The sequence below is a fragment of the Mustela nigripes genome, chromosome 7 (genome assembly GCF_022355385.1).
Source record: "Mustela nigripes isolate SB6536 chromosome 7, MUSNIG.SB6536, whole genome shotgun sequence".
Lineage (NCBI taxonomy): Eukaryota > Metazoa > Chordata > Mammalia > Carnivora > Mustelidae > Mustela > Mustela nigripes.
This window is the reverse complement of record NC_081563.1, coordinates 51,123,039-51,136,230: the sequence shown is the minus strand read 5'-3', so window position 1 is coordinate 51,136,230 and position 13,192 is coordinate 51,123,039. Positions and strand designations below refer to the sequence as shown.

The 13,192-nt window shown below is 37.7% G+C and overlaps 1 protein-coding gene across 4 annotated transcripts in view; it reads right to left on the bottom strand.

Moving 5' to 3' along the window:
• EXOC6B (exocyst complex component 6B) overlaps positions 1-13,192 on the bottom strand; it is a 616,111-nt gene that overhangs the window by 524,244 nt on the left and 78,675 nt on the right. For all 4 annotated transcript variants that reach the window (XR_009405326.1, XM_059405853.1, XM_059405856.1 and 1 more), the window contains exons 2-3: positions 8,321-8,486; positions 776-823 (exon numbers count right to left, since the gene is read on the bottom strand). Coding sequence is in view for 3 of the 4 variants with exons in the window: in XM_059405853.1 (XP_059261836.1) it covers positions 776-823; positions 8,321-8,486 (214 nt within the window). In the remaining variant the exon portion in view is untranslated. The remainder of the gene's footprint in view (positions 1-775; positions 824-8,320; positions 8,487-13,192) is intronic.

Here is a 13,192-nt window from a genome sequence, read left to right as displayed (position 1 = left end):
ACCCCAAAGAAACAGATGTAGTGAAAAGAAGGGCCATCTGTACCCCTACGTTCATAGCAGCAAACCACAATCGCCAAACTGCGCAAAGCGCCAGACAAATGGATAAAGAAGATGTGGTCCATATACACAATGGGATATTACTCAGCCATCAGAAAGGATGAATACCCAACTTTTGTATCAACATGGATGGGACTAGAGGAGATTATGCTGAGTGAAATAAGTCAAGCAGAGAAATTCAATTATCATAAAAAATGGTTTCACTTATTTGTGGAACATAAGGAATAGCATGGAGGACATTGGGAGAAGAAAGGGGAAAATGAAGGGGGGCAATTGGAGTGGGAAATGAACCATGAGAGACTATGGACTCTGGGAAACAAACTGAAGGTGTCAGAGGGGAGTGCGATGGGCAAATGGGTCCACCTGGTGATAGCTATTAAGGAGGGCACGGATTGCACGGAGCACTGGGTATTTTACACAAAAATGAATCATGGAACACTACATCAAAAACAAATGATACTGTATAGTGACTACCATAACACAATTTTTTAAAAAAAGGAAAAAAAAAAACAGTGAAGAAATCTACAACTTCCCTCACCAAGTTTTCTAGTGGCTATATTCATATAATTCAGAGAAATATTAGGGGAAGCAACAATTAATGTCCAAGATCCTCCAACAAACTCCTGACAGTCTTACAAGCCACTATATCAAGAATGCAGTCATCAAAAGAGAATAACAGGAAACAGAAAAGATTTTTTCAAAAGGTAAATGGTCTTACTTCCTTTCCCTCATGTTGCAGTTTTCTATTAGTATCCGTCACTTGATTCTGTGGAGAAAAGACAATTTAAATTCATAAAAAACAAACATTTAGACAACTGCTATGTAAGATCACATTTAAGTGAAAAGACTAAACTCAGTTACTCAGATAGTTTTGGTTCTCCAACACATCTTGGTTTAATGGCATTCTCTCAGGTCTAAATTATATCAACTTTTCTACTAATGTTTTCTATCGCATGATTTTTGAACAACAAAAAGAAAAATTTAGTGAATGATGTGTTCGGCTTAGAATATTCCAAACTAAGATACAATAGCAACTAAAGATCACACTTTAATTTTGGAAAGAAAGGAGAAAAAAAATGGAAAAAATAACCCAAAGAATCTCACCATCTCCATTATGTGTACAAAGAACAAATTTGTCATAGATACTATTCCTCAACTCACCACTGTATTACTGAAAACCTTGGGTATAAACTGAAGTTTTTAACTCATGCCAAATCTTCCCTATTTATTATCCTAATTTTGGAAAATATTTTATCTTGGGGCACCTGGGTGGCTCAGTTGGTCAAGCATCTGACTTTGGCTCAGGTCATGACCACAGGTTCTGGGATGGAACCCCAACTCAGGCTCCCCCAGCAGGGACCCTGCTTCTCCCTCTCCTACACCCACACCCCTGCTTATTCTCTCTCTCTGTGTCAAATAAATACTAAACTAAATCTTTAAAAATTTTTATTTTAATTTTTTTGGATCATTAATTATTAACAGTTCCTAATATTTCCACTTTCCCATTTTTCTAAATTAATCTCTCCATCAGATACTCAAAATTATGTAAACAAGCCTTAAAATTTATCTAGAGTTTGTAATATAAAGGAACTAGTACAAAGTTTTTTGATATCCGCTTTCAGATACTTGACTGATATAAAAAAATTACGTTACACAGAACAGTAATTTCCTGAGCAGCTCAGATATTATCAAAACATGAGCAATATTGGGACGCCTGGGTGGCTCAGTTGGTTAAGCAGCTGCCTTCGGCTCAGGTCATGATCCCAGCATCCTGGGATTGAGTCCCACAATGGGCTCCTTGCTCGGCAGGGAGCCTGCTTCTCCCTCTGCCTCTGCCTTCCACTCTGTCTGCCTGTGCTCGCTCTCGCTCTCTCTCTGACAAATAAATAAATAAAATCTTTAAAAAAAAAAAAAAGCATGAGCAATATTAACTTCTAAAGCTTACTTTAATAGAGGCTTTCTACCCTTCCACCAATAATTGCCATTCCTTACACTTTGAAGGCATTCCCTTAGCCCAGTGTTTCCTATTACATCCCTTAGCACACAAAGAAATGCTGGTTAATAGGTACTCTGCACATGCACACAAAGGTGCACACCTGCACGCACACGCGCGCGCACACACACACACACATCCCAAATATGTATGGAATAGTCTACTCAACGGGTTAGTTTATTCAGGACGTCTTTTTTTTTTTTTTTCTTAAAGATTTTATTTATTTGACAGACAGAGATCACATGTAGGCAGAGAGGCAGGCAGAGAGAGAGGAGGAAGCAGGCTCTCTGCTGAGCAGAGAGCCCAATGCAGGGCTCAATCCCAGGACTCTGGGATCCTGACCTGAGCCGAAGGCAGAGGTTTTAATCCACTGAGCCACCCAAGCACCCCTATTCAGGACTTCTTGAAGCCTTTAATATTCTACGTGTTCAATACCCAATAAGGGGATATCATGACAATGTTTCCAGACTTTTTTTAACATAATACCCTCTTATTAAGGATCATCTTAAGAAACTAGTTTTTCAAGAACACATGTCTGAAAACTTTGCCCTAAACTACATACTACACCTGGACTACTGTTTTCAGAGCCAATTATCATGTGCACCTCCTTCCACAGATAAAACAAAACCTAACCTTACTTTATAAAGTAACAGAAAGAGAAGAAACCCTCAAATTCCCTCTTTACTATTTATTTAATAGCACAATATGTGAAACACATGGTATTAGACAGCTAACTCAGTATAAAGGAAGAGTGTGACATAGCTCAAATGCTGACCTAAGACAACATCAACAGAAGCACTGTCTAAAGCAGAGGTCAGGAAACTTTTTGCAAAGGTCTAAGTAGATAACCTCTTTTGTGACCATTCCACTCTGCCACTGTAGCAAAAATGCAGCTAGAAACAAACTACAGATGAATGGGCATTGCTGCATTCCAATAAAACTTCACTGATAAAAAAACACGAGACAAGCTGAATTTGGCCTGCAAAATATAGGTTGATGATCCTTGGTCTAGAATAAGTGCAATGGTAAGGCTATTAGACCACAGTGTGAGAGTTGCATTCAGATGTCATGTTTCAGGAAGACTACTGACAAACTGAAACACAATTAGATGGGAGTATGTTTGGAGAAGGACCCAAAGCCACACAAATGGAAAATAAAGGATATCTTAGCCCAAAGAAGGAGGAAATATTCATTTGGAGACACTACACTTACTATACCTAGACACTATACACTGTACACCATACCTAAGTAACAGCTCTCCATCAAATATCTAAGCACTATTAGAAGAAAGATGCTGTCTAAAAATAGTGCCTATTACTTAAACTAATAAATGGATGTTACTAGAACACGGGATTAATATCAGCTTACTATAAGAAAAAGCTTTTAAGTAATGTGAATAAAAATGGGGTGGCATGCCTTGAAATAATGTACTGCTATCTCCCCTTTCAGAGTATTTATTCAAGAATAATTAGTTGTTTAGGGGCGCCTGGGTGGCGCTGGGTTAAGCACCTGCCTTCAGCTTACGTCATGATCCCAGAGTCCTGGGATAGAGCCCAGCATCCAGCTCTCTGCTCAGCAGGGATCCTGCTTACCACTCTCTCTACCTGCCTCTCTTCCTACTTGTGATCTCTGTCTGTCAAACAAATTTTAAAAATCTTAAAAAAGAAAAAAGAAGAATAATCAGTTGTTTAATACTAAACTAGAGAGCTCATAAAATTCAACCTTGCATAAATACTACTAAATTCAAAATCAGTGTCTACTTTATTTACCTTACAAAAGACACCACATCTAATATTTTTTTTCCCTCAAACTCATTGTGAGAACATTTTACATTGCAACCAGTCCAAAAGTATATGGCACGCGTGCATGTGTGTACACACACATACACACACACACACCCGAAACAAACTTCTCAAGAAAGTGTTCATCCTCACTACATGTAATACACTTTATTGCTTTCCATTCTGTTCTGTTCTATCTCTTTCAATTTTTATTAAAAATACTATCACCCAGGGGCGCCTGGGTGGCTCAGTGGGTTGAGGCTCAGGTCATGATCTCGAGGTCCTGAGATTGAGTCCCGCATCGGGCTCTCTGCTCAGCGGGGAGCCTGCTTCCCTCTCTCTCTCTCTGCCTGCCTCTCCATCTACTTGTGATTTCTCTCTGTCAAATAAATAAATAAAATCTTAAAAAAAAAAAAAATACTATCACCCACCAATTTGACCTTCTGCAAACAATGGTTCTAAAACACTCCATAGGAGCCTAACAAATGCCTCTAATAAGAAGATAATTACCACTTCATTAGTATTTTAACATAAAAATGAAAAGAAAGTATATTGCCTATCTAGCTTGCTACTTCTCTTGATGCAGAAAATATAAATATGGACAGAGATAATATACATACTATGAATCAAAAGAAATAGCAGGCATCCTAGAGAGTGTAGTTTCTTTTCCTTGTTATGTTAAAATAGTACTGACAGTAGTTAATGTTCAACCTTTTGCATTTTCTAAACTCTTTAATACAGCTCAAGAATCCCTAATTTTCATAGCTTCCTAACCCAGGCTGAATTCCCCCCTCCCAGCCCCCGACCCCCACTCTAGGGTGTGCTGCTAGACTTGATTCCCTCACGTTTCAGAGGAGATGAGCGGGAGCCTGCAGCAAACACCCAGAACCGGTAGTCTCCCTGTCATGCTTTCTCTCAGGGGCAACCTGAGTAATCTGAAGGAATCTGCAACTTGAAACAGATTGGAGGAACGAAGAGCAGAAGAGCACCAACCAGCAAGGGATACCAGCAACTGGTGAGCATTATATGGGCACTGTTCAGTGACAGTACGCCAAGAAGGAACTCTACCACGTGACTACTTCGGTAACCAGAGACAGGACTTTGGGTCGCCTGTCAGGGACAGGGGGCCCAGGGAGCAGAGGGAGAAGTCTGGAATACACACGTCCAAGTAACACAGAAAAGAACAGCTTGAGGGGAGAATGGAAAGCTGGGATGGCTGCGTGAGGACAAACAGCATACACAGCTCCTGGAAGGAGCCCCCTACCTTGGCTTTCAAACATTTCAGATGCTTTTGTCCATCTGAAGCCTCAATTGTCCATTTCAGCACCCCCCAAATTCAGCACTTTTTATTTAAAATATAATCAAATTGTTCATACTTTTTAACACCTTTATACATTAAGAAAACATTTCTAATACTTTCTCATGTAAGATATCCTTCTAAAATAAACCGTAGTTTATTATTCTTTTCAATGAATGTATCATGATCTATTTTACTCATCTTCTACTAAATGACTTTAGGGACATTTTAAAGTTTTACCCATTAGAGGGCAGAGGGAGGAAAAAATGAATAAAATAAAATAAAATAAAATAAAATAAAAGCTTTATACATTAAAAAAATCATATGAATACCCTTACACATACATCTATAGTCTCAGAATAAGTCTTAGGGCACTGTGGGTGGCTTAGCCAGCCACCATTAAGTTTCAGCTTGGGTCATGATCTCAGTGTTGAGAAATCAAGCCCCACACTGGGCTCTGTGCTCAGTGCAGAGTCTGCTTCAGATTCTCTCTCTCCTCCACTGTTTGCCCCTCCCCAACCCTTGCGGGCATAAAACAAAATAAATAAAATCTTAAAAAAAAAAAAAAAAGAGTAAGTCTTCAAAACAATGTGTAGTTTTAAGTATTCCTAAATAAAATTGCTCTCTTCGAAGGTTGTAACAATCTACACTCCAACCAGGCATACTCTGGTTGACTAGTATCATATCTCTAATCTTAAATATCATTTTTCTCATCTCTATCATTTTATTAGGCAGCATTTTACTGCGCTTCCATTCCTTTAATTTTATAAATTGTAGAGTTCCCTTGTATTTCTTCTTACATACACTGTATATTAATATATATTTGTTTCTTATTAGAATGTTCATATTTTTCCTTTTAATTTATACATATTTTTTTCTATGTTACAGATATTAGTCATTTCGGCAAATGTATCTTTAAATAGTTCTTATTTATTATTTATATTTAATCTTTACCTTATATGTAGAAAAGATTCTTTCATTTTAATGTCATATCTACCAACTTTTTTCTTTCTGGCTTTAGGAATTTTGTTTAGAAATGTATTCCTCACTCCCCAAATCATACAAACATTCATCTGCACTTCCTATCAGTTCCTGGATGGTTTTGCATTTTACACTTATCTGTTTCATTCATCTGAGATTACTGTTGGTATACTGAATGAAAAGCAGGTTAAATTTAATTTCAACTAAAGTAGTTAAGCATTAAACACAGTAATAACAAATCAGAAGAATCATTACTTTGGGAGGAAAGGGTAAAGGGAGCAAGTAAGGATACAAAAGAGAGATTTAATTGTGCTGGCAATAATATACTTCTTAAGAATGTTGGACAGTTGTTGTACAGCTCCATAGACTCTTATGTGGAACCTTGGGACCCACTGTGCTTAGACTTCAGAAATTTGGAGATTTTGTAAAGATGATATGGTACATACGGTATATTACATAACACCCCTACCCAATGGACAATAGGACAGGATCCCGCAATCAAACACATTAATATTTGTGCAGCAAAAGATAAAATTTTACATTAAGTAAAACATATTAAAAAGCTTGAGAGCTTCATGCAGGTTAGGTTTTACAGTCAAATTAGCTCTTTTTTAAGAGTTTATTTATTTATAAATCTTTTTTTTTTTTAAAGATTTTACTTATTTATTTGACAGAGAGAGATCACAAGTAGGCAGAGAGGCAGGCAGAGAAAGAAAAGGAAGCAGGCTCCCGGCTGAGCAGAGAGCCCGATGCAGGACTCGATCCCAGGACCCTGAAATCATGAGCTGAGCTGAAGGCAGCGGCCTAACCTACTGAGCCACTAAATCTTTTTTTCAAGCTTTTATTTATTTAATAGGGAGAGAGAGAGAGACAGTAAGAGAGGGAACACAAGCAGGAGGAGTGGGAGAGGGAGAAGCAGGCTTCCCACTGGGCAGGGAGCCTGATGCAGGGCTTGATACCAGGACCTTGTGATCATGACCTGAGCCGAAGGCAGAGGCTTAACGACTGAGCCACCCAGATGCCCCAAGAGTTTATTTACTTAATTTAGAGACTGGGAAGGGGGAGAGGGAGAGGGAGAGAGAATCCCAAGCAGACTCTGCTCGGAGCACAGAGCCCAACACAAAGCTCAATCTCACAACTCCAAGATGATGACCTGAGCTGAAATCGAGAGTCAGACCAACTAAGCCACCTCAAATTTGCTTTTAAATCACTGTAGCTTTAACTAACCCACTTTCCCTCTCCATAAAATCAGTTCTTTACTTTTCTTACCAATGTATTCTATTTTTATGAATTTTATACTCACTATCAAGTTCACCCCATGCCCCAGGAAAATTCCTTTGGGATTTTAATCCAAATTCCAATAGGAGAAGGAGGAGGAAGGGGAGAAGAAGAAAAAGAAAGAAGGAGAGAGAGTGGGAGAAAGAAAGAAAGAAAGAAAGAGAAAGAGAAAAAAGCAAAAAGGGGGGGAGGGAAAGGAGTAGGGAAGGTAAAACACGGGATGGAAGGAGGGAGGGAGAAAGGGAGGAAGGAAAGAAGGAGGGAAGGAAGGAAGGAAGGAATTAGAGCCATAAGGACCAGAAAGAAAGAAAAAAGTTGTTATTACTTATAGAGCATAAGAGTGTTTACATAGAAAACTCAAAAGAAGTCCACACAAAACTTATTAGAAATAACAGAAGAGTTTAGTGAAGCTATCAAATTTAAGATCAATAAGAAAAGTCAATTATCTAAGATAAGGGAACGGACCAATATGGCTGGTCTCCTTCCTGAATTCGAATCTGTCATATCAAGAAAGAATTTCCATGCTTTGGTAAAAGATATCCCCCAACTACCACTCATTTGTTTTCCTGTGGCCTTGGTTGCTCTGCTGCAAAGACTTCTACAACCATGTCATGCCCTACAACCCTGTCATCCTACAATGATGCTTTTATCTGGCAAGGAAGTACATGGATGACATGAAGAATCAACTGGGTTTCTATTTGAAATGAACAGTTACTGATTCTGTTGCTGGTTCTAATCCACATGCAGTCATCCAAACTAAAATTTAACTTAGAAGAGTATTCTTTTTAGCTAAAATAATCCCAATTATCTATGTTTTAGTACAAATTCCTTCCTTAGTTTCTTTACTACAAACATACAACTCCCTACTCCTTTAATGCTAATCAAAACCCCAGCACAGAACAGAGAAACAAGTCCCTCTTGGAGCCTTCTTACTTTGAGTTTCTGAGCTTCCCCTCTCACTTTCAGCAGTTCAGTTATCGAGTCCACAAAGCCTTGGTAATGAAAGTTGCACATTTTCTCAATTTCCCGGTCATGATTGCGGATGCGAGTTTCAAGCTTCTCCATGAATCGTCCATGTTCCTCACCATCATAGACAGACCTTTAAAAAAAAAAAAAAATCGCATGAAGATTACACCAGATTTACTTTTAAGAAAGAGAAACAGAATTACAAACCCAGAAGTGAATTTATTTGGAGATTTCATATTGAAGGTACGTTAAGCACAGAATAATCCAATTATATTAACATTGATTCAATTCTAGATGAGTATTTTTTTTTTTAGGAAAACAGAAATTTTGCTTCCTATCCATTCAAAAATACTTAAATATTTGACAGTACTCATCACAGAATTATTGTCATAAAATGAAAAGACTGAATTACAACTCCTTTGCAACTTTCTTTCTGAAACTTCCCTAGAAAAACTCACTTTTGTATAAAGCCACTACCCAATCACTCCATAACTATACCCAAAAAGCTGATGCTGCTGGAGAAAAACACAGCTGGGCTGGGTTGACTCTGTTTAGCTATATAAGCACAAATCTACATTGGGCATTCAATAAATATTGCTAGATAATACTATTAAAACTATCCCCCCCCCACCACCACCACAAAATCACTTTGTAACCTCAATAACTATGTGTGAGAACCTTACTTTGTCCTTTCCTCAACTGTCCATCCCCTCTCTTACTCTCACTCTCAGCTGCTGATGTGACGACACATTTCAAACAGAAAGATATTTCTTCTCCCACTAAAATCAACCAACCTTCTTACCTCGGTAACTCCTGTAACAATGGAAAAAGCGTTTCAAGCTCTTATCTGTCAATCTTTCTTGTTGTCTCATGAACTTTATGCCTTCAGTTATTCCCTTTTATCCATCCTCTACAGCATACATTCCCCCAGTCTGCTAAGTCATTCTCATGGGCATATAAACAGGACTTAAAGAAACTGTCCTTACCTACACATTTCCTTCCAGCTAACAATCCTATTTCTCTGCTCCCCTTCCAGCAAACCTTTCTGTGGCTTCCTCACCTCCCAATAGTTAACATTCATCGTGTTCCACCTAATAGCAGCATTTGCTGTAATATGATACACCTTCCTTCTTGAAACAATCTTTTCTCTAGAATTCAGTGATACCACAATAGTGTGGTTTTTATCCTTTCACAGACAAGCCTTCTCAGTCTCCTTTCTGGGCTCCTCCTCCTCTAGTCCCTTTCTAAATATTCCTAAAACAACATATCTTTTCTAACTATGCTCTCTTACCAAGCAACGTCACCTGATGCCATGGCTTTAAAATACCATGTATATAATAATGACTTCCTAATTTACACCTTTTTTTTTTTAAGATTTTATTTATTTATTTGACAGAGAGAGATCACAGTAGGAGAGAGGAAGGGAAGAGATCACAGAAAGAGAGGAAGGGAAGCAGGCCCCCTGCTGAGCAGAGAGCCCGATGTGGGACTCGATCCCAGGACCCTGAGATCATGACCTGAGCTGAAGGCAGCGGCTTAACCCACTGAGCCACCCAGGCGCCCCTAATTTACACCTTTAAATCAGAGCACTTTGATGAGCACTAGACTCTCAAATATCCAGCTACTATTTAACAATTACAACTGGATTTTTAAAAGCTATCTCAAATTTAAAAATCATCTATCACCAAAATATCTCCACTCCCAAACCTGTTCTTCCCCAAATCTCTCTACCACTCACCAACCTCATCACAACTAAGGGCACTCTCCAGTTTGCCAAGTCAAAATCCAAATGCAAGAATTACTCCTAATCCACCACTTTTCCATCACATACCCCATTCAAACAATTAATAAATCCTAAAACTCAATCACCAAAACATATCTTAATAGTGGACTGCATCTCACCATTTCTACTAAAAACCTAGTCCAAATCTGTATCATTGGCACAAGGTAATAGTTTCCCGAAAGTTTCCACCTCCCCATCTCCCCAGCTCCATGCAGACGCCCTCCACACACCAGTTAAAATGATCTATAAAGATCATTTTATAGGTAATAATTCAGATGTTATCCCTCTGCTTAAATCTTTCTAATGGTTTCTCTTCACCAAAAGAATAAAAATCTCATACCATTACCATAGCTTATAAGATCCTATACAATCTAGCCTCTGGTATCTCCCCAACCTCATTTATCTCTAGTTCCCACCCACCCTCTGTCCTCTAATGTTCTAGCTACAATTACTTTTTTTTTCAAGTCTCTTCTTCCCTCAAGAATTTTATTTTTGCAGTTCTTATACTAGTAATATTCATCCTCTGTATCTTCAAACAACTTTCTCATTCTCATCATCCAGGTTTGTTGCCTATCTCTCCCCGCAACCCATCCCAATTAGATTATAAGCTCCAGGGCAAGAATTCTGTCTGCCATATTCTCCACGGTACCTCTACAACAGTGCCAGACAGGTGGTAGGCAATAAGTAAACATCTGTTGACTAAATGAGTGACTAATATTATCTCTAAAACCTCTCTGACATCTGACATTTGTTTAACAAATACACATTTTTCATTACCAACACCTTGAGGTGCTAGAATCATTTGCAGGTACTAGAGATCATGACCCTGATCTTGTATAGTCTCCTCAGCAGATCAGTTCCATTGCCCAAAACTCAGCAGTAACTACAGATAATACATATACAAATTTGGCTTCCAGTAAAAATTCTGATCACTTACTTCAGAAAACCCACAGCAATCTAGATTCATTCTCCTTCTTTTGAAATAATAAGATCTCCAAATACATTATAAACAATACCCACTTTGACAATTAAGACACACTATAGAATAACCAACTGCCTAAAGGAGCTATCTGAAATACAGACGGAGGGAAGAATCTAGCACTGGCATTTCAACTAACCTCAAATAAGCATAAACTTCCCCTTCCAAAGAAAAGGAAAAGGTTTCCCTGTGAAGATACTAATATTCTTTGCCACTTTTAGAAAAGCAATAACCAATGAAAATGTACCAATCTAAATGACATGAGCAGATAGTATTCAATATTAGACAACTCTCAGGTTCCAAATTCAGTTATATCTTGACCATACTTCTAAGTAGCATACCTACTTACTTCTACTATATAGAACTTCTCTTCATTTCTCCTTTCCAAAGACCTATATTAATATCACAAAAGATAACACAAATAGAAGAAAATCTCCAAATTAAGAAATTTGTAACATGTTAATAATACCTCCCTAGCAATCTAGTTCCTTGAACTTCCTATTTTAAAAAAATATAAATCAAAGAAAGCAAAGGTGGATTTTAGTTGCCTAACTACATAGCTTTGGTTTTAGCAATGTAACTAACCAGCTACAAATCTTTAAGCAACTCAGTTAATCTCTCTGACCCTCAGCTTTCCCATTTAGAAAATAGGAAACAATCAGTTACAAACTCTCTTAAGTATCAACCCACATCTAAGTGTCTACAATTAACTTCCACTTTCAACTTAAGTCAATAAACTGTAAAATCATACAGATCATACAGAGAGGTGTTAACAGGTAGTAGTTCAAAACATCTTAGTGAATTCTCTCCATCCTTATCACTAGCCCTTAACTATTTCTCCTATCTTAGGGCCTTTAAGATTCTACTATTCTCTTTAATTATAATAATGTTGAATAACATCAAAGGGTTTTAGCAAATCCTTTGAGGATCTTGAGTGTTTAAGAAGTTAGAATAAATGTAAAACCCACATATTTAAAACAAGGGTGTTGGGAATATATGTAACAAACTTGTGTTTCAGGGTTACATATCAAGAAATCCACAATTTCCAGATTTAACGTATATATAGGGAGAAGTACATATATGTACTTGTAAGGGAAACTGATCCATAGTTTTCATCTGGTTATCAAAGAAGTTTAAAAAATCACTGATTTAAAAGTTGTTTTTTTTTTTTTTTTTTCAAATTGCCCAGCATAGGTAAGGCAGTATAGATCCCTACTTAACAGCCCAATTTCTACCAGCATTTCAAGTGTATCTCACACTTAGTGCTTACCAACATATCTATTAGAGAACATTAAAAATAACATTCTTTATTTTAAATTCCAGAAAGGTTATACACCTACAGAAGCTAACCTAAGATTCCTTTGTCAACTTTGCACTTGAACAAAAACTAGCTTCCCCACCCCCCAAACCTGGAATAAACGACTTAAACTAGAGAAAGACTGCCATCTAGTGATGACCCATTTCTAACATCCCTTGAAACTCCAACTTGATGTGGCCAAGAGGAACTGCTTAAAGATCTAAAACTTATATTCTGTAATATCTCCTGACCAAAAACTTATAAGTAGTTATTAAATGATACTTTATATAAAGCACCCTAATATTTAATCTTCCATATGTGATACAAGGCAGGATTTTTTTTTTTTTTTTTTTTTTTTTTGAGAGAGAGTGCACACACCAGTAGGGGAGTGGGGACAGAGGGAGAGGGACAAGTAGACTCCATGCTGGAACCTGATATAGGGCTGGATCCCACAAACCTGAGATCATAACCTGAACTAATATCAAGAGTCAGACACTGAACTGACTAAGCCACCCAGGCACCCCTCTAACATAGAGCAGGATTTAGAGAAAAACTCTGTTTTCAACATATCTTTGCCACAGGTAAATAAGACTGTCTATGAAATAAACAAACTGTACCACTGGTTTCATTATTTGTCATAATCCAAAGAATATTCTAGTACCTGGTAAAAGGTAAACAAGAAGAAATGCTTGAGAATGAACAAGTTTTTATAGCCTAAATTTTGAGTCAATCACATAAATGCTTCCTTGTAGAGTCTAATTTCACACACACACAAAACAA